The sequence below is a fragment of the Oenanthe melanoleuca genome, chromosome 1 (genome assembly GCF_029582105.1).
Source record: "Oenanthe melanoleuca isolate GR-GAL-2019-014 chromosome 1, OMel1.0, whole genome shotgun sequence".
In the NCBI taxonomy this organism is placed as follows: Eukaryota; Metazoa; Chordata; class Aves; order Passeriformes; family Muscicapidae; genus Oenanthe; species Oenanthe melanoleuca.
Window position 1 is genome coordinate 102,264,878 of NC_079333.1, and position 23,135 is coordinate 102,288,012.

Here is a 23,135-nt window from a genome sequence, read left to right on the forward strand (position 1 = left end):
GAATTAAATATAATACCTGTTTTACAAACTATAGCTATCCTTTCCTATGACTAACTCCACTTCCTTTCCTGTCAATGCAGAGGAATAAAGTTAGAGGATGAAAGGAAAAAAGAAGAGAGGATCTGGACAAAACATTATGGAGATCAAGAAAATAGACAAGAAAGAAATGGAATAGGAGAACTGAAGAAATAGGGAATTCTGGGGGAAAAAAAAACTAACTGGAAAACTTGAACAGGGAAAACAGAAAAGCTAAATTCAGAAGTGTTTGTCATCAGAGTGTTTATCATTCTATGTAAGCAAACCACAAAATATTTATAAAGCATAGGATGTGTGAGACACCAGGTTTCTCTGAGAATTCATGTAAATCACTCTTGGAAAACTTTTCTTCAGTGTATATTCAAACTGTCCTCTTTAGACACTAAATCCAAGGCACTCTGACACCCAACAATTCTCTAATGTACCTACATCTTAGAGTGATTGAATTAGACTCCTTTAGAGAAGGTTTTTATTATTATAGGATACAGTTAGGAGTTCCAGAGTACTGAATGTCCTAGTGTACCTATTTAACTGATTCCATCTGGAATCCTGAAGGACAATTCAGTGTTCCCACACACTGAACATCAAATGCAAAGTAAACAAAAATCAAAAATCAGTGGTTCATCTTAAAAATTACTGTATTAGGGCTTTGGAGGAAATGAGGAAATGAAACTTTTGCAGAGAATTTAGTGATTGAAGTCCAGAAGATGACTGGTGTGTCTTGGAGACTTGCCTCCATGAATCTGACTGAATACTTGCCATTTCCCAGATAAGAGCAGTAACTACTGGGCAAGATACAAGACTTCTGTGGAGTATTTCTTCACTTCTATTGAAAATAGGCTCACTGTGCAGAAAGCTATGCAAGATTTATGGCAGCAGACAGAAAAAGAGTAAAAGCAGGCTTAAGTTTTGCAGACCTGAATTACAAAACATGAATAAAGAGCATAAATTCCAGTAAGCAGGAAATAAATGTTCATCTGGTGAACTTTGCACTGAACTGAACACAGCAGTGCATAAAGTCTGACACAGGACACAGAGATCTGTCTAGACAATCCCAGTGTGGTTTACAGGCAGCTGCACTCCCCAGCCAGGGACTGATCCTGAAAGAGTTCCTCTGTTCAGACTTCTGAAGCTATTCCTACAGAGAAGGACAAAAAGGAATTGCTGATTACTGATTTTCAACACCAGGTATTACATGGTCCTGCAGAGAATGCAGTCTGAATATCTGAGTACCAGATACCCTAATCAGGGAACAGGCAGTCTGATATTGTCTCTAGGTGGAAAGGTGTTGTGGAAAGATGAGTGGGGATAAAAATTAGAGGAAACTGAGAAGTTATATTCACATCCTAAGAGAGGTTAGAATAATATGGAAATTTTAGGGGAAAATACACTTGTGGCTCCTTGGATGGAATGCAGCTGGTGTGCTTGAAACCTGTTCTAGGATGATTCCCTACATGGTGGGATTGTTTGTCAGTTTCCCGTTGTCTTGGCGTTTGAGAGCCCTCCTCACCATCATGTCTTTGGCCTCAGCTGCCACGTGGAGAAGCATGAGGAAACAGTCACCATCCTGTCTTTGTCTGGGGAAGCCACATGACCTCCAGGGAGTGCTCATCATCATCTTGTCCAGGCTGCCAAGTGGAACTAAGTCAAGGGGGTGACCATCTTTTTTTGTGAGAAAAACAGGCTCTCTTTCTGTATACTTTTGTTATTATTATTGCCATTGTTGCTGTGCATTTCTTATTCCATTGCTGTTTGCTTTCAATAAATTGTGATCCCAACCCAAAGTCTGCTTTTGTTCCTCCATTGCCAGAGGGAGCAGAGGGAAGGGAGTAGCTTATATAGAGTTTATTATCTGGATGGTGTTTAAACCACTACACGGTTAAAAAGTTCAACTCCCTAATAACTTGAGCAGTCAGCAATCTTGCAGGACAGTCCCCTTTAAGAGAGAAGTATAATAGGAGGAGAAGAGAAGTTAGGAGGTTTATCAGGTTGGAAAAAGCAATCCTGCTTCAGAAGTAGCAGTGGCAAGAACCGAGTCTTTTAGATGGATTGACTTACACCTCTTCCTTAAACCACGCACACAGAACCCTCGGAGGACTCTGAATCTCTAGAGATGGAGTTTTATACAGCATAGACTAGAAGAAGGCAACTTCTGAGAGAGGCTAAGAACTCAAATTAGTTGGTGGAATGACATTAAAGGTTCTGAAAATAAAGGCTACCTTCTACAGCTGCGTCCTTGTGAGGCAAATCCATACTTTCAATTCAGCAGCAATGAGAGGCTTTCAACAGACACCTCATTTTCCCTCTTTAAGTACCCACAGAAAAATCTCCTTCTCCCTCTGGGACAACCTCAAAGGCTTAGCTGGGATCTACTCCTTGCTCTTCTCAAAAATTTCCAAGCCTGTACTCTTTGAGACTATCTTCTTGATATAAACACCGAAATTCCAGGAAAGGATCTGAGCTGTGTATATTTGGTCATGCTGTGAAAAGCTCTCCCTCCATGACAGGATTTAGTATGACACAAAAGGCAGCACCCAGATCAAAGCCAACAGCTGATCATTTAAAAGAATGCTGAAACACCCACGGAACAGATAGGCCATCCTCAATCCCTGCTACAGCCATCTGTCACAAGCTCACTGGAACAGAGAAAAGCTGCTTTTCCTACCTGTGGCTGTGGAGGAGTGCGTTGAAAGCCAATCCATCAGACCAGCTAGTGGTGAAATTGGTGACGTTGACCTGCGGGTAATTGCGAGTCGATTGACGGACCCAGCTCAGCAGAATCATCTCGCTGTTTGTCTGCTGCAGCCCAGCCATGATGTTTTTCATTACATCTTTGACCTGCAATAAAAGAATTTGATCAATGATTGAACTTATTAAAAACTGACTATTTCTCTTCTTGAAATTAAAAACCATCAGTAAAATAAATTTCAACCTTAAAGATAAACACCTAAGTAATTAAAGGACATATTGGTTTTCACAATGTAATGACAGCAATCAATTCTGAATGTTTAAAAGACAACAGCTACTGACATGCCCTGAATGCATTCCTCCCTGTGCCACAGGTGAAGCAGGGACAGAGAAGGCATATTTATTAGCATCCCTTGTGGTAACAGAGTTCTTTCAAATTAAGTAATTCTCCTTGTGGTTTTCTTTGATCTGGAAATACATCCTTAGTTATATGATACATTACAGCAAAAGTTGATAAAATGATGAATAGCCTTTTCTCTCATTGATGGAGTTGAAATAGCACCAAGGCAAAATAAATTTCCTCAGTGCACAGTAGATAATGTTTTTGACTTAAAAGTGCAAACTATATTTGCATATATGCACTTGATGAAAAGTCAATTTCACTGCATGCATTAAAAGAGCATTCCATATGTTTCAATTTTATTATTTTTAATGAAGTTAATATTCCTTTTTCACTGGAGACAGCCTACCAATCTACAGTTATTATTTTACAAAAAGCCTCAAGGCTTTTATAAATATTATCCTGGAGTTTGACAGAAAGCAGTAGATTTTTTTTTATTTCCGATCAATTTCTGTACTAGTAAAAGAGCACATAAATCTTCTATTAAGGGTTATTTTCCTGTAAAGTAACACCTTTTAATTCATTGCTTTCTCCATATATCTTTTAGAATAGCAGATGTTTTAAAATATTCCCTAGGATATAGTTTAACTATGAAGTTGCTTATTGCTGCTTATTCAGTTAGGGAATATTGCACTTCATTGTCATTTTCCCCTTGAATTGCTCTGCCGCCAGTATCAGTCAGTTAAAGAACAACACTCAGGGCAAAATCTACTTTATGATAAAGGGTGGACCACTTTGAAACTGTAAAATTGTAAGATGATATGCAGAAGCTGTAATCTGAAAGAACAGTCAACAACAAAAACAATTAATTATTGTGATGTAGAAAAAACAGAGATAACCTCTTATTGTTGAGTATGGAAAGCTGCTCGCTACTTTCACAGTAATTAATTCAATCATTTGATTTTGTGAAGATATGAATTACTGAAATAACATCTTGGATTTGCATCCCAGATGAATATTGCCCAAAGAGTAACAGTGCCCTTAATTTTCCTTTTGATAATTAGGTGTAAACATTATTCAACATGTTATTAGTTTCTAAGATGGAAGGAGAAATTTTTCCTCTTTAAATTTCATGGGATATATTCCTGACTTTAGTCTTAGATTGTAATTTTCACCAATGAAAATTAATATAAATTCTGTCAGATAAGCATAAAAGCCTTTTATAGTTGTCTCCATTTTTTACATCAGAAGGAAGAAAAAATGTGTAATAAAATTAGGAAATATATTCTTTATTTTTGCTTCATACGTCTAAGTGGATGTTTTGAATTTCTTGACAATATTTTTAATGTCTTTATTTTTGAGAGATGCCAAAGTAGATTTATATAATGTAGCAAGAAGCTGAGATTTGGCCTCTATATTCCCAGGCACCTTGACTAGTATAAAAATACAGAATTCTGTTTTTTTTTTTTTTCGTTAATCTGGATGCTAAAAAAGAAGAAAACTTTTGGAATTAGCATCTATTGCACCAAACTTAAAAAATACGAAAGACTAGAAAATACTGTCACAGATAAGGAGACTTGTCCAAGCTTAGATTTCATTCTTCATTGTTAATTTTATCATATGCTTATATTTCCAAGGAGAGTTTTCTGAATATTATAAGAAAATTCTAACTTTTAAACAATACAACAAACATTATCGTTAAAGGATAGCTGAATGAATGCAAGAACACCATATTTAGAAATAGAAAGGTTCATAACACAGAATTGATTATGTGTTTGAGCTGATATCAAATAGAAACGAGCTATGTCTATGAACAGAGATTAGACAAAATTAGTAAAAAAATGGGCCATCATGAAGATAATTATTCAGATGAATTGAGGTGATGAATCCAAATCCAACATTTATTTTTACTTTTCAGTAAATGAATAGAAAGCAGTTTCAAACTCACCTTGTTTAGTTAAATATGCTTACAGTAGATAAAGTTTTGCTCTCTTTTTACTGCATTTCTTTGCAACAGTGAAGATTGTTAAATTTATGATTTTTTGTTGCCTCTTAGGGAAAGTTAGACATTTAAAAGAACAGAGTAAAAGGGTCTGATCTCATTCGGAATTCTGAATTCTTCCTTCCTCTTCAGTGAGAATTTGTGGGTAACTCTACTTCTACAGCTGGAGCCACCTTGTCCACCTTGGTGTCCTGAGGGGCACTGCCATCCCAGCCCAGCTGTGCCCTTGGCAGCACCATGCCATGCTCTGCAGGCACAGCACCACACTGGCTGCAGGATGGCTGGTCCTGGAACATCAGTGCCTGAGCACAAGAGTGCTGGCTGGCATTTTGGTGAAAAGGAAGCTTTTTGAAGGCTTCTCAGTTAAGATGTACTGCTGGAAAAGTGGCACATAGAGATGTGCTCATGTCAGCCTGAAGAGCTTTTCAGACAAACTCCCTCAGCATCCAGGCTCAAATACTGCAGCTATTTCAAAGTGCCTCTGCCTCATGCTGTCAGGTGATGAGTTGACCTCTGCTGTTCATTTCTTTCTAATGCAGTGTATCCTGGCAGGACACAAAGCTTTCAGGTGCAGGAAACTCTGACTTCCAGAGCACAGATATTCTTGCTCTTCCTTGGGAATGGACATATGCTATGTAATAAGATTAAATTTCGATAGAAGCAGGGGGGAAAGGACAATACAGACATTCCTGAGATGGCTTCTGAAATGCCAGGCTGCCAAAAGGAAAGCTGTGGACAGAATGAGAGCACTGCTACTCTTGTCACCATATGGAGACAGTGGCCAAAAGCAGCATAGCCAGCCCTGGCCACAGCAGCAATGGACCTTTGATCTTCCCACTGTGGGCCATGTCCTGGAATCTGGAATGTGCTGCTGAGTGTGTAAGAGGACAAGGAACACAGCAAGATCTCAGGTTCACACTGAATCTCTTTCACCTAAAACCAGCACTCAGGCATGTAACATTCTGTAAGACTGGCACTTGGCTTCAGTATGCCAGACCCTAAAGAAGAGGGAGGGAAGAGACAATTAAAAAAAAAAAAAAAAAAAAAAAAAAAAAAAAAAAAAAATCCTGTTCTCAAAGCAAAAATTTTTCATTTTTCCTAATAAAATAGGAACCTTACATCTCCCTGACAGAATTACTTAGCATTTTTTACTTGCTAGATTTCAGGTATTCTGACTGCATAGATTACATTTTTATAACTAGAACCACTAAATCTTTTCAAATACATTTGATAGAACACTTTTAAGGACATTTTCATAGATATTCAAGACACCTATCAAAGTAAAGTATATTCTTTGTTCATCGATTCAAGGTGGATTGACAGAAGCATTTAATTTCCATAATCAAAAATCATAATTAAGTAAAATGGTAATTCATATTCAAATACTGATGTGCACAATAACCCTGATGCTTTTATTAAGTCTCCAAATGAGGCTGGCAGGCTGGTGAAATGCCCCCTCTGAAATATTTTCCTTATGTATAGACCTATTATTTTATGTTTTTTCCCAGAGAAAGTCAAGATTTGGTCCAAATAATTTTTGCTAGAGGTTTTCTTTCATGCTTTATATGAAAATAAATTCACTTCTAAAAACATAACAATTTACACACTGCCATATAGAATGCTTTTCCACTCTTAAGAGAGTTTATCAAATATAACAGTTCAGAAATTAATAGTTTTCCTCTGTTTCTACTTATATGCTAATGCTGCAGTGAGGCTGGGATCACAGAGCTGTGAGAGTAGCTTCAGGAAAATAGAGTCTGATGGATTCAGTACTGTAAAGAGCTTTGGCAGCAGGTGCTCGACTCAGAACGACGGTTCCATTTCAGAGAACCTTTTAATAATAATCTGAATAAAAGAGGCTATATAAGAAAGAACACAATCACCACAGGGGATACAGAAAGCCATGAAATTTCCACTGCACAGAGATGAGAGTGGCAACAATGGGTCAAATCCTGTGTGCTGCAGTGCCTCTACCACCCCTACCACTGCAGTCCTCAATGAGACTGCTGATACCCATTTGGATTGGTACTGGCATTATTCCTTTTTTAAAACTAATTTTAAATAAAGAGGTTAGCATTGTTGTAAGAGACCATCATGTTGTCATGTGTAAGTACAGTTGTGTCCTTACATGGTCCTGGCTGCAGGACATGAAAGTGGAAAAGCTTCTTGCTTGTTCATCTACAACAACACAAGTGTTCACACAAACAATAATCTCATATTTTTTTCTGTTCTTTGTTTTAGATGTAGACAGATGAATTTCCTTTAAGTTCCTAAGATCGTCTCAGGATCTTCAGAGGCAGGTTTGCACCAACAAACACAAACTACACAAGCATGCACTAAATCAAATTGCCTGTGTATTCCTATTTATTTGTCTTTAGGCCTTCCACAAACTAGAAAAAAATATAGTGGTCTTGGTATTTTACCACGCTGAGACAAGTGGTAGATAAGTTTGGTGGCCCTGACCCTGTATAAACTTATTGTGTTTCCAGCTGCTTGTTGCCAGGGACAATCTGTGATAAGCAAACCAAAAGGAAGAAGAATTTCTTAAGAAATTTACAGCTGTGTTTCACCATAAATTCTGTCAGGATGTAAGATCATACCTAGGAGCAGGGCAGAACAATCACAAACATAATCTAGATCATGCAATTAGCTTTAAAATTTGAAAGAAAATCCAGAAAAGAACAGACTTTCTCCACAGAGCTGTAAATAAGCAAGCTTATTTTGAACTCATCCAGTACTTTGAGGGTAATAGGCAGTAAACGAACAGCTCCTGAGTGTTTTTGGTTTTTTAAGGAGAAAAGCCAAAATATAAATCTGCCATTTTTTTTATTATTATTTTTTAAAATTACTTATCATTAAGCAAAAGGAACAGGGTTATTGCTTAATAATGCTTTCTTGTTGCCAATCAGGTATGATCTACTCTTAAGAAAAAAACCTAAAACTGAATTCTAGATAAAATAGAATCTTATTTACAGTAATTTGAATAAAAAGGTGCAGGTCACTTTCAGTACTTCATGACTAGAACAAAGTGAAACACAGTAATGCAAACTGATTTTTGCCTTTTTGCTTTTATATATTCTCATATATTTGTAGCTCTGTAGCATATTATTGTATAACTACATGGATTTGTAGCAAGCTTTTCACCTACCCTGTTAGACAGAAAGACAGAACAGATTCCTAAAGGCCCCAGTCCTATCTGGGGACCAAGGTTAAATCCTCTGGGAACCAAGGTTAAAACAATATCTTAAGAGATTTTCTTATAAAGTATAGTTAGTATCTAAAGGGGAGGGTTCTGGAAAAGGGTGGAACCAATGGGGGAAATTACCTAAACTTATAAAACTGTATTTGTCTTATGTGGGGTGGGCATTTTTCTATACCTGCTGCTGAGGCCTCCAGTTAAAGACCAGATTTTCAACTACCTCCTATACTAATACTGCCTCAAAAGGGAGTTATTTCTAGATCTTTAAGGCATCACAGAACACCAGGGATTGACTAAACTTGGACTGAATCATTATGACTATGCTGACAGAGTCACACTTTTAATCACTGCTTTGTAAATATGATCCCTGGACCTTTCATCCACAAGTAGTTCAAGCTGAAGCCATGGGTACCATCACAGCTGCCATCACAGTTATCACTAGGCTCAAGATGAAGTTTGAAATTAATCACTTTTGCATTGCAAACAAAAGGTTTTTTGGTTTTGATATGGCAGAAAGCTCATCAGGCTACCTGTGTCTTCTGTGTGTCTGTGCAAGCACATGTTAGGAGGAATGGTGGGAATGATTGAAAAGAAATTAGTAAGTACACAGCTATTACTAAAGCACACCTTCAACACTTTGCTTCAGGATAAAATATGAAGAAAACAAAATATTAATTTGAACATAATTAGTCATCTCAGTCTCTAATTTATACAAATTAAAATAGAGTGATTCAAGGATTATTGGCAGAAGTTGTATAGCTAGGTATCATATTCCATCTGCTCTTAATAAGTAATTTAGTACAATTTTATGCAATTAAACTAGGAATATTGAAACAGGAGACAAAAGAAATGAGTTAACTATCTGCAGCTTTTCTCTGTTGTTGTCGTCCTGTAAAATTAGAATAAAAATGTTCCCTACTTAGATGAATGATATACATCTGATTTTTGCTATTAGTGTTTCAGTTTTAAAGTCTTTTAAGCTTTGTTTCCCATCAACTTTTCTGGTTATTCTACATAAAACTTGTAGATCATTGCCTGGGGAACATAGTCAACAGTAATAGACAGACTCTTAGGCCAGATTCCTACAAACACATGGATTCAGAGCATAGAGATGCTAGAACTTTTTGAATTTTGATTTTACTGCCATCTCAGAATTTTTTTAGCTAAGCATCCTCATCTACCATGCTGCTTTTTTATGAGATCCATATCACAAAACCTCCTTTCTCTCTAAAGAAAAAGGAAGCGAAATGAGGCACATCTGCTTCAATAAATAGGCAGTCTAGCAACTTTTTAGTGTTCTAAAAATAATTCTTGGCAGGATGGGTCAGCAACAAAAAGCAACTGATGTGATTATTTCGTTAAAATAGAGAAGTCACTCTCTCTAAGATACTAAAAAGAAATCCACACTGGCTTTGTTTATCCATTTTTGTTAGGGTAACATATATATAGTCTTGCAATATCTGACTGTGATATTACAGTCAAAAAAGTTTCTTCTAATCCTGTAAAAACTATTTTGTCTTCTTAATATTGTCAGTATACTTGATAATATGTAAGCAGACTGTCATAATACTTACTGATTTAGCACATTGCAATGCTTATGTTTACTCTGCAGGTGGTTGCTGGATGATAATGGGGAAAAGATCAGTGGAATAAAGGTATTTCACAGGAAGCAATGAGCAGTGCCACTCACCTGCCAGTGGAGGATTATATTCCAGATCAAACCAAGAGTCAGCTTATGATTTCCATCCACAATATCTGAGCTCCCTATATTTACCAAATCAACCTATATAGAAACAAAAAAAAATTGTAAAAGGTTAATAACAAGCATAAGAGGTTGGAAGGAGATGACGAGATAGGCTAAGGAAAATCTCCCACTTGGCTTTTGGTGTTCCATAAACACACAATTCACATTTATAATTGGCACAATTAATGCTCTGGGAAAAACCAGCAGTGATCTGGAAGCTCCTATTATTCCAGCTACAGCATGTTGTGAAACATAAAATGAAAAGTAATAGTTATAATAACTCAAATATATTTTATATTATGCTTTTACAATTACAAATCACACAAACAGAAGAAAAAAACCCACTACTCTACTCTGTTTTATACTTACCTTACATAATATAATTTTCTGAATGTTAACACACACATATCTAGGCACTTTAAGAACCTACAAACCCAAGACATTACATATTTAGATTAAAACATAACTTAATTTTCCTTAATTAAATTCTATAATATATAAAGAAATACACAGGATGTGTTCTGGCATTCAGATAAAGCAGTGATTGTGATCTAAGCAAGTTTTTTCCACAACAGTTCATCCATTAATGTTGTTTTCCATAATTCTATCATGCATTTGAAATTTCATAATGCATCATTATTTACCACCATGGAATTTTCCTTCCTCCACATGGGAAATGATCCTTCACCCTCCCCCACTTTTTATACTATCTGAATATAGAAGCCAAATTCAGGGTTATAAATGGAAGACTATAAGCTGTCCTGCATATTTGGATAGAATTGTGACTAAAATTGGTATCCTTGCTGTTTTATAGATTCAGTTTTTCATGGCCAGAACTGATGCTTTTTATGGCAAAGTACCCCATTCCTTCACAAACTACATTCCGCAGTCTCTAGTGCACTTCTGAGGTTATTTGAAGTTACATCTGCAAACTGACTTAAGATTTTCACCCTCAAAACAAACTGCTTTAGTTTCTTTTCTTTTTTTTTTTTTTTAACAAACCACAAATTAGATATTTATCAAGAAATTTAAAATGCTCAATGAACTCTTTTCTTCTTTTCTTCAAGAATTTGATATTTTGTACTAAAAGCACATGAGACTGGCTATTTATTCTAATCATCAATGCCTTGGGACATTTCCCAAATGGAACTTAGACTTTGCATGCTAAATTTAAATTGGAATCCCTTGCAGCAAATGGCAGTCTACCACGTTTATTAGGGCAGTGCCTGCATATTCTATATTTTTGGAAGTGGAAGCCTAAACACACAGAGCCCACATCTGTTTTACTGAAGCAGAGGAACATTGCCCAGATTACCACAGGGAGGTCCAAGCCTACACTGGAGAAACTCCTCACTCCTCACATCCCCCATGCTCCCCCTCAACCCTGTCACTTTTCTATGGAAACAAAATCCTGTGAAATGGATTGACTGGAAGCAGCAGCATTTTTCAGTGTTACTACCCAGATGACTACAGAACCTCAGAGCAAAGATGGAACGTATCAGAAGAAAATCTTAGACTTTATCACAAGCTTTAATTCACTTTAGAACCATTGGGAATGCATTCCTGAAGTCCCAGAGAAATAATTTGTCAAATTATTGAAGCTTAGGGAAACTATTTCAGAGGCAGGTCTTTTGACTTCATATTGACAAGATACAGTATATCTTCATATATACTATACTAGTTTTTATAGAGTTTACAAGGTTATCATTACATGGATATGATGGCCACTGGATGACCACTTCACTTTCTAAAACAATGGGGGTTTTTTGGAATTGGAATACTCTCTGTTTCCTTCCCAGATTTGAAAGGGACTACTACTGTGTCCTGAAAAATGAGTAAAAAAGCACACCAGTGAATTCAGCTGATAGGTACTGAATACTTCAAAAAGCTTTTTTTCTGATTATTTGAAACCAGTTATGCAATCAAAACCTTCTTGTCTAGTGTGAAAAAAATGTATTGATGATTTTTTTCCCCAAAAGTGTCAAATGCTGCAGATTTTGAACAATTTGAAGCTTTTTCTTCTATTTATTTACATTAAATTCCATTAAATAAAAAGGACAATCAAGCTGGAGGTCTTTATGTCAATCTGTTAAGGTCACTTTCATTTATGTACAAATCTTTAGGTGGATTACCTTAGATTTATAAAATCAATAACTTTATTCAGCATTTGAACTCAAGCATTAGTGACCCCCTGCAGCTATCAAGAAATCCAATATAATATATAGCACAGAATACATTATCTTTGTTTTGTCACCTCTTACTCTGAAGTTTAAGCAAGTGTTAGTTTTTTTGTTTTTTTAATTTATTCTTGAGGAGAGATATGCTAAAATTAGTTGGCCAGAGGAAATGTCTGCTAAAATTATGAGTCCATTAGAATGCCTGCATAAGGAAGATAATATGAGAACATTTAGTCAAGAATGATTCACAGGATACTGGCTTGAAAAATCAATCTTTACAAAGTGGAATTGAAAGTGATATTGATATGATTAGTGTTTTGAATAATGAGAGGCAGATGCCTTTGAAAGTTAACAAAGAAAATGTAGGAAAAGCCTTGAGTTTTCAGATTTCATAATTGTCAGAGATTGTGAAAAACTATTTTTATAGGCAGCATCTTATAGCCAGCTATGGATGACTTCTTGTATTTAATTTTTAAAAATTTCTTTTAAACACCATTCTTTAGAATAAAATCACGCAGGTTGAGCTGTCTTCAGACAGCACCCATTATAGATACATTAGCCAAAATTTGCTGGAAGAGGATTTTAAACTCCTTAAAACACATTTGACCATGATGCTGAATGACAAATTGTCCAATTCACATTGATAATGCTGCTTTGACTCCTGCACTTTTATACTATAGACCAAGGTGTTTGATTCAACACCTAAAAAGCATTTTGTGTGCTGTCTACAGGCTGTTCTGGTCCTACCTGGCACAATACTTACATTATTTCTCTGCAAAACATGGATTGCTTTGTTGACATTGTTCAGAGCATGAACTCTTGTGGAGCCCTTTTCTTTTGCCTATAAAGAAAGCAAACCAAACTTGACTGTCCAGAATGTAGAGTGCACTATATGTAAGTCAAATCTTATACTACACCTGTAGTTTTCTATTTCACAACTTTATGAGAACAGAATATTAACATACACTGGGCTTATGCAGCTTCCCAACATGAAATAAAGTCAATTGTGAAACAAACTGGATCCACAGTTAGCAGGTAATTTTCAGTGAAGGAATCATTGAAATGAATATAAAATTAGATAATTCCAGATTTTTTTTTAACACTATTGTCTACTGCATGGCACAATATAAGAACATTGCTATGGAAACTAAGCAGATAAGCATCATGTTGTTTAATATTTACAAGTATAACATCTCTGGATTTTGATTCTCAATCTCCCAGACTTCTTATGAGAAGATGCTGTACTTACAAAGTCCAATGAGGAACACAAGACAAGACATTAAAAAACTTGCATGACTGTGTTACTTTAGAATTTCCACATTAATAAGAGCAAGCAATTCTCTCTTTTAAGACAAGTACAATCAGACAAGGTGGACCATATGCATGAAATTATAAAACCATTCTAATTCTACACACTAGATTCTATTCCAGCTAAAATCCAGATATCTAAATGAACCTGCCTCAGTCTTGTTTCTCAGTGCTGCACTTAGTAAGTGCATAAAATAAAGTAGAATATTTTCATTTCAAGTACATGCCTCGCAGTGTTACTGTCTAATACAGCCTTTCTCACGTTTCCTCACTTTCAAATGAAACTGAAATCTAGTCAAGATCCCTAAAAATAGTTTCCACAAGTCCTCATCAATGGCAGAGATTAGTGAATATCACCTACTACAATTATCACAATTATAAGACTTCAATATACAGTAAATGCCTTACAAAACACATACAAGTTTTTGGCCTGTAAGGCATTCCAGGAGCTCCAGAAGTCTTCGTCCATCTCGAAAATCATTAAAAAGGTCTACAATGTGACGTCTTCCATACTGAAATGAAACAATCACTCTGGTTAGTTCAAATGCCAAAAACAATTAAAAACAGATCAGGAAGCTGTAAAAAGCCAGTGTCAGAATATATATATGGAATGTGAAACACAAAGCAAAAGAGGAAAATAACTTAAGCTCACAGGATTCTTTCACGTTTCACATTCTGTCTTAAATGGAGTTCTCTTGTTTAAGAGACAATGATGCTTATTTTATTTCAAGTATGTCATTATTTCAAACAAATAAGCCAGAACTGAATACTAATATATATAGAAAACAAAGAAGACTTTGCAATTAGGGTGCAAATCACAACAAAAAAAAAATTTAAAAAAAGGAAAAATAATTGGAAAAAAAAAAACAAAACAAACAACCAAACAAAGAAGGGGAGAAACAAGAAAAAAAAAACCCAAACACACAGGAAGTGATATAAAATTTAGTGCCTGGTAGGTGCTCCCTGTGTCCAGAAAAAAACCTGGAAGTACACAGAGAGAGATGAGCCAGACTTACTCTAGTCAGGATCATAGAAACATATCTATGTTAATAGGGCATGGAATTGTACTGGACTGTAGCCTCACTTCTCTAAGTGGCTGGCAGATTACTCACATTTTGTACTTCTCATCAGTGAAAGATAAAAGGAAATACTTGTGATTTTCCCCTATGATAGTGTTAAAAAAAGCCACTATTTCTAAAATTCAAACCAAGTTTCCGATCTGATGTTTTGATTAAAGCATGAAATATTAAAAATATAGACATAATTTTATTGTCTAGTCTCTGAGCAAGTTTTATGTGCACCTATGCATTTTTAGATATTTTTGTATGTATGACATCTATTGAGAACCACAATAAAAAGAAGTGATTAATTTGTGCCATGCAAAATAGTTTCAGATGTCCACATCTTTTCTAATTTGTGAAGTTTCATGGATACTTTGATTGATTTGAGAAGAAGTGTCTGTATTTTAATTTTCTAGAATTGATGCCATGCTGACCTACATTGTTCATCTTCCATTTTTACCACAGGACAACGTAAAATTTGGAATCCATATTATAGAGAAAAACATTTGCTTTCCTGTCAGCAATGCTGCTCTGGTACTCACTGCAATCCTCATTAGAGCTAGCTGGGAATTTTATGAAAAACATATTTTGTTAGGAAGTAGCAATTTCTTTGGAAGGTTACCTAAACAGAATACAGAATTAAGGACAGTATCCAGATCTAAGTTAATTTTTTCTCATCAATACGTATTTGTGGGTACAGCAGTGACTTCAGTGCTATTAGCTATTCTGCCATGACCTTTCTCTCTGACTGCACTCCTGAAGCAAAAGCTCCTTTCAAGCCCTTCATTTTTTGATAAGGCTTTGTTTCTGTTTCATGGAACAAACAAATCCACAACATCACAATTTTTCTAGAGCAGTGGGAATCCTTGTTTTCTAGACAGTTTTCACACTGTGCACAACACTTTCCAACTAAGCTAATTTCTACATAACACATATGCTGCCACTTTATTAAATAGCTGAAAACCAGTACTGAATAGATACATGTATGATTTACTTTCACTACTAAACACCTTGAATTACCTGTTTAAGTATTAATACCCAGCAACTCTATTTCCTGCCTCACATTGTGAAATGGTTTTATAAAAATGTTTTACATTATGGGATGAAAAATCATGTGCCATTATGCAAGTCAAGTCATGTACAGAATTCCTGCAGTTGTAGAACAAATTTAAAATTAAAACATGGAACTAAATCAGAGACCTTATTTTGTTCCCTAATCTTGCAGAACAAAAGTCATTTTTGCAGCAGGGAAACAGAAGATCTATGCACTTTAAGGGAGCTTTTTCACATTCTTTAGAAAGTTGGAGTGATCAATAGGCCCCTCTATAACACTATGAAATAGTTGCACCCATAATGCTAATGGATTTCTCTGGGAATATGAGCACAATGATATTTTGACAATGAGATATAATTATATTGGTTTGTATCATACAGAAAAAATAGAACTAGCCTTCAAAACTGCCTGTGTCTCTGTCTTTCCTCCTTTGTGCAGCATTTAAGCTATTCATAATGTTTATGTTGAAATCAATCTAGGCAGTCAAAAATTCTGTTTAACAAATAATACATTGTTTTGGACTTTTTTTTTTTTTTTTTTTTGTTTTTTTTTTGGTAAAGCTTTTAGAAAGAAAATAAAGACACGGCACAGTAGCATCCCCAACAGGACATATTAATTACAAATGTATTACAAGTAAACCTTAAACCAAAAGTTCCATTGATTTTTTTAGGGTCTTGGAAGTATACCTTCCATTAATCACAACTAAAAATACACTAAGGCACCCTACACTACATTCTAAACTGGAATGAAAATGTTCAGAAGTCTCTCCTCTACCATTTGTTATGCATGTTGATTTATTACTCACCCTATATTACAAACTTATCCAAAACCTAAGTTTAAAAAAATGCCCAGAATAGCTTCAGTCTGAATTGTTGGTTCTCACTCAATTGTCTTTCTTCAAAATCACAGTGATGGGAGAGATGGGGGAAACAAGAGTGAGAACAGGACACAGGAAGAACTGAACATACTGAATGTGCAGCATATAGCACAAGGTGACTTTTCATCAGAAGCAGAAATTCCTTTCTAGGAGTAGAATAAAATTAAAATCTAAGATAAGACTTTGTTAAAATCTGAATGGCTAGAAAGACTAGGGATTTAAGTATATGGCAGTTTTATATACAATTTTAATTTACCGTCTTTGAGTGAAATAAAGGTTAAAACAAAACTTTCTTGATTAACTGATAGAGGTGCTGGCTGCAACTGCTTATCTTCACACAACACAAGGGGACCTGAAGGAAATCCAAGGCATCTATTTTAAAAGAAAATTACTAAAAAACATGATACATACAGGAAGATAAGATTCCTGTTTTATTGTGGATTAAATTAACCTTCCAAATTAAATAATGACTGAAGAAAATAATTCACAAATTACACTGGTTTGGAAAAATAACCCGAAACTACCAAACTATGCCAAAGAACATTACCTAAAAACCACAAAAGCTGGTGAAAAGGAGATTCAGGACACAGACTGAAATCAAGTGGAAATAGATAACTGCAGTTGCAATTTTTTTTTTTTGTTTGAAAACATTTGACATCTCAAAACATCAAGCTTCTTCCTACTTATCTCACTGTTGTCTACTTTCATTGTCATTCCTGTGTTCTTTCCAAGGACTCTATAATAGACCTCATTGTCACTATGTAAATTTTACAAATAAAGTTTATCAAACAACTAAATTATTTAATCAGCTTATTCATCAGATACATTATGGAGGAAGCTAATATTGTGGGAAGTATTACATGAAAAGCTGGTATTCTGTGAAAAGCTCTCTATTCAGAGCTACATGCAAGTTGGTAATTATTAAAGAAATACAGAGAACATAACGAAATAATTAAAAAATAACTTGCCAGAGAAGGCACAAAGACATCTGTTCATGAGCATTGGCTCTCCAATGAGTTAAAGCTCAAAAAAAAATTTGATTAGCATAAAACTGTTAGTCGTTATATTTTCTAATAAATTAACAGAGGCAAATTCTGCATTCAAGGAAAGTGGAGCAAAAGGAAAGGAAATAGAAGGGGAGAGTTAGGAAAAGAGGGGAAAAGAAAGGAAGAGATGATGATTAAGAGCAAATGTTGAGGTTTATGTTGGACCATGGAATGGACATGAGGAAGTGGGATTGGGAGCATACCTCGACCATAGAGGCAGGCTGTGGGATTGGCAGGCAAAAACATCACAAATGGGGGTTCTTTAAGGAAAGGTTTTGCTCCACCTTCCAGTGGACAGCTTCCCAGGCAGAATGGAAGGGCTGATTATATTACTATTATATATTATTATAATATATTATTATATATATTATATATATTACTACTGATTATATCACTATTATATTGTGATCTATGGAAAGAAGTCCTAGTCCACTTCTAAGAGAAAGAAGTGGGGAATTTTGTGATCCAGATCAGAGGGCCCTGCCCCCAGCCAGGTGGAGGAGAGGGATAACCAGGATTACTGGACTGTGTCAATTTGAGGGTCTGGCACATCAGCCCCCCACTGGGCACCAGAAAGATCTGTTCTGTTTTCAGCTCAGTTTGCAACTAAGCCCCAAAGAGCTGCTCACTCACTTCCCCCACCCCAGCCACCCACAGCCCAGGGGAATGGGGTTTGGCATCTGTTAGTGGTTAGTGAGCAATTGTATTGTGCATCACTTATTTTTCTTGGGATTTATCTGTATGACTTTTGGTTGTCTTTTTCTTTTTTAATCTACATTATTCTTATTCTTATTCTTATTCTTATTCTTATTCTTATTCTTATTCTTATTCTTAATAATAATAATAATAATAATAATAATAATAGTAATAAATTAATCTCAACCTTCCAAATTTTCCTTTGGATTCTCTTCCCCGTTCCACTGGGAGGAGGAGGAGGGAATGTGGAGTGAGCAAGCAGCTGCACGGTGCTTAGTTACCAGCTAGACTTAAACCAAAACAAGTCATAAATTTTCTCCCTCAAAAATGAAGGGTAGAAATGTACTTCTATTTTCTAAGATTCATAAACACTCAAAATTTCAAGTAATGATTCTAAATTAACAGCTCCAGCAAAATACATGATAAAAGAAGATTGAAACACAACTATTATTTGAAGTTTTTTAATAGGCATATATTTTTACTGTTTCCTAAAAATGTCATGTAAGAGATATGTTTTCACATTTCTTAAAGAAAAATTACAAAGGGTAAAAACTTGGCTGAAAAAGACATCTCTGACTTTTCTTTTGCAGGCAAATATGCACTTATATTACACTTTTTGTTTGAGGCAGACTAGGTTGTAAAAAGATTATTACAGTAACACAAGTTGGATGGTATTTCTTATGCAATTTACAGCATTATTGTTTTATTATTATCAGTTCATATGGGAAATCAATCAACTGAAACTATCAGCAGATGGAGAGAGAAAGAATAAATTAAAAGAGAAAAGACATTCTAAAGACAGGGAATTCAAGGTTCATCATGGCACTAGACAAAAGCTTTAAGATTGCATTTGGTGTACATAGGAATGATCAGTTTACAAAAAAAACTAACAGACACAGAAGTATTTCAGAATTTTAGGACAGGTAAATAAGTGAGATTAGATCTTGGGGCAAGACTTTGATTCCACAAGGAACAGGAAACCTGGACTGCAGAGCTTGGAAGGGAGCTGCAATCAATTCCATCTGTGCCCCAGCATTCAGGGCTGTGGAACAGAGAGGCAGATGTGTCCTGCAGTTTGGCCAGGACCCCAGAGTGCTGTTTGATAATTAAAACACTTAAAAGACAAGGTATAATCCAGAAAGGCAGAAGGACATAAGCCATGAATCTTTATATAACTTTTTCAAGTAATTGTCTAAGTTCAGTTTGTAAATCTCTAAATTTTGCTGAATAGGTGTCAGTTTGAAAGAAATATAAACTTAGTTGGCTCACAGATGTTACCCTTCGTAAGACTTTAAAGAATCAGCCTTTTCTTGCAGTGAAAATATTTGATGTCTCACTCTGTGAAACAATAAAGAAATGATATTGAGCTACTCTCGACAGATCTTTTAAGTCAGTTTTAATAAAAGAAGGACTATAAATACTTGTTCTTGCTCTGCTAAAATATTAAAAGTTCAATTTCTCTCCCCAACATCCTTGCTTCTGGTTTGTTCAATTCTGCTGGGAAGTTTATCAAAGTGAATGACATTTTCTTTCATTGATGCTGGATTACTATCACAGCAGAAAAGGATATTGTCCCACTCCAGAGGGAAGAAAGATGCACCAGGCATTGTTTAATTAGGCCTTAGGTTTATGGACTCATGGAAACATCCAACAATAACTTGCCAGTCAAGCCATTTTTCCTCCCTTCAGCATTCTTTTCCCTGTTAGAACATGGATGCAGCCCTTCTGCTGCAGCTGAAACTCTGTGTTGGTCAGCTGGAGGTCAAACACTGCACAAGCACTTTGCTTCCTCACTGTCAGGGATCCAATGCTTCCCAAGCTTTATGGTAGACATCTCTTTTTTTTTTGAATATGTAATGGAAGCATTTCTTATTTTGCAGCATATGATATTCAAGGCCGTTAAGGACTGGATGATTGGCAATGGCATCAAAAGAAACCTACTGGAAGTGGGAATGAACATGCACTCAGCAAGTTCCTACAAAGTTTGAGGAGTGAGTTGTCGATTCAGAGTCAAGGACAGGAGCTCTTCTTTTGACAGGACAGCCAGCTTCATGCAATCTAATAATTGACTGCAATGAAGTTGCTTTTCTTTTCAAGTATAAATATAATTATGTTCCCCACTCTACAGAAAAGAACTATAAAGAAGAAAACTACCATAAACTAAAAACTAATTTTATTTTTAGTCTTACATCAGATGTAACTTTCAGTAGAGGATGAAACATTAATTATATTTACATGTCTGAGAATATCTGCATTGTTTTATTTTACAGTGTTCAGGTATTTTGGGGGCTTTAGTGGGTAGAGTTTTAACAGCATTTTTAACCAATAGGAGCTGAAAGGATTAAAATGCAGGGTTTTGGAAAGGAAGTGCCAGCCCAGTTACAAGTGGAGAAACACAAACTGTATCTAGCAGATGCCAAATGCAACAATTTTGACTAAAATTCTCATTTAAGAGAAGAACAGTTTGACAGCAAATTGTTCAATGAATATTTGTTATTCAAGTATTTTTTCCCCTGCAGATTATTATGTTATTATTAGAAAACAGTCTTGATGAAAATAACAAGCTTTAGTGCAAAATCTCTGAGAGCAGAGAAAGATTCTGAAATTTTTGCCTTTTGTCTTGCTGGTGTTCTGCATCTTAGAGAACAGCTTAATCTTTATGTTAAGAGATCCAGGATACATAGCACATACTGTGTTTCCTCACATATGAAGATGCCCTTTCTGAGTTAGGAAAGTACCTTGGACAACTGGGTAATCTAAGTCATTGTAGCACATCATCCAGTTTGTTTGATCTGACATCACCCATTGAGAAAGTACAAAAGGCAAGAGTTCTGATATTTCCTGTCATGCTTCCATTCCCACTAATTGTTTAGATTTTTTCTTTTGTCTTTAACTAATATGTCTTGATGAAGAAACACCTGACTATTATTTTAACAAAAATCACAAAGGAATAATGAAAGAGAAGTGGGGTATCATACAGAAAATAAATAAGTAATTAAATTATGTATTTAGTCTGTTCCAGTAAGCAGTCATCCTGAAGAACAAACATAATTTGGTAGGCAAATAAAAAGTAAACTCTTAATATATCTGAGATAGAACTGCTTGCAGATATTTTTTTTTTTCCAAAAGTATTTTCATTGTCTCAACTGAACCTTTAGTATTGACTGTAAGTGGATGACTCACCCTCCGTCCTCAAGTCACAAACATTTAATCAAACTTACTGCATTTTCTGGCACACACACATAGTTACTCCCTGTCACATTGTTACATGGAATAGTTAAATTAAGTAAAACATTATTTTAAATATTGCCATTTAAATCTGCAGCAATTGTAAAACCTATGCCACCCCATCTGAGCTGGCTGGTGATCATTTTCACTTGGTGAAAAAGAAAGGCCAGTATATATTTATTCTAAGTGAAGGTTACTCTCTTGACTGCTGCTCTGTGTGGAAGCCCAGCTGAGCAGGAGAACTCATTGCATGCTCTACAACCAAGAGCTGTTCTGGCACTTCCCTTACAACCACTGTTCGTATTCCCAACAAGCTTGTTTGCAGTAAATGGGATATTAATTTAAATGACATGCTTAAAAGAGCGAGTATACCTCCTCTGCTTGAGCTCAGGCAGGAGTTTAAAATAGATTATTCCACTTTTTTTCCCACCTGGAGAAGTCAAGCATAACTTTAGAGACTGAAAATCTGCCTATAAAACTACATGTTTTCCAATGCAGCCCATTCCTTGGCTTAATTTTTTTTGTATATCAAGATATGTCATTCATTATCTAAATGTGAGAAATTGGTTTCTATTAAAAATCAACAAAAACACCAAAAAACAAAACAAATTAACCCAGCAATTTTTTTAACTACTAAAAAAACCCAGTAGTCTGCTATAGAGCAATCTTCTATATGTAAAAAGAAAATTTTGAGACACAGTTAAACAGCAGGAAAAGAACTGAAGTAGAAAACTCCTAATTCAAATTTAGATGTATGGCAGCCTGCTAGCCTGACCACAGGCCACCCAGGATGAGCTGTGAGTGTGGCACCACCATTGATCTCTGTGACAGCCATTCTCTTACTGCCAGACAGACTAGTCTGCTCCTCATTTCACAACCATTCTACTTCACACCTCACAGAAATCATGAGGTCAATTTTCAGAATTTATGAATGGCCAAAAGCATTGTAAAATTGTGTTTTACATTACCTGATTATATATGCACATTCTAGCACTCTTTGAAACCTCAGGTTTTATTCCCCCATATTGGTATCAATACTATGATCTGGCATGCTCAGGATGTTAGGAAGAAAGAAAAAAAAAAAAAAAAAGGAAAAAGGATCTTTGTTCCTTCTCCATATCTTTGTTTTTTCCATTTTTCTCTTGGAGTGCTCCTATTGTCAATAATGTATGCAGGTTACATATATATTACATAATTTTCTTACATTGAAAAGAATATGAATTTTCCATTTTTTTCTTTCTCCACAGCTCATCAAACCACAAATGATTGTTTATGCGGCAAATAAATGAAATTATAACGGGTCACAATGTTAGAAGACATCTTGACTAGATTCTGAGTTGATATTTCTATGAGTTCTGACAATGAGTATTATTGTCTGTAAACAGCTTCAACATGTTTAATATAGTAAGTTGCTGTGTTTAAGCTACTAGCAGGTAGCATGCACATGTCTTTTATATCACCACAACTAATTATGATAGCCTACCAAAAATGATTGGCACATGCTTATTTCATAATATCTGGCAATAAATGACTTAGAATCTCAAGTGAATTTATGTAGCAACTTGTATTGGTGAATCCGGATCCCTTTCTGTAATTAATAAAAATAGCAACATGCAATGAATTTCTCTTTAAAAGCAATCATTAAAAATTTACTGTAACAGAGTGAATAAGGAAGAAAT

At 35.5% G+C, this 23,135-nt stretch overlaps 1 protein-coding gene across 3 annotated transcripts in view; it reads right to left on the reverse strand.

The window, feature by feature from the left end:
* The window catches only part of DMD (dystrophin), a 1,135,346-nt gene that overhangs the window by 766,160 nt on the left and 346,051 nt on the right, over positions 1-23,135 (reverse strand). For all 3 annotated transcript variants that reach the window (XM_056512754.1, XM_056512922.1, XM_056512842.1), the window contains exons 3-6: positions 13,914-14,006; positions 12,950-13,027; positions 9,956-10,048; positions 2,702-2,874 (exon numbers count right to left, since the gene is read on the reverse strand). In XM_056512754.1, the coding sequence (XP_056368729.1) occupies positions 2,702-2,874; positions 9,956-10,048; positions 12,950-13,027; positions 13,914-14,006 (437 nt within the window). The remainder of the gene's footprint in view (positions 1-2,701; positions 2,875-9,955; positions 10,049-12,949; positions 13,028-13,913; positions 14,007-23,135) is intronic.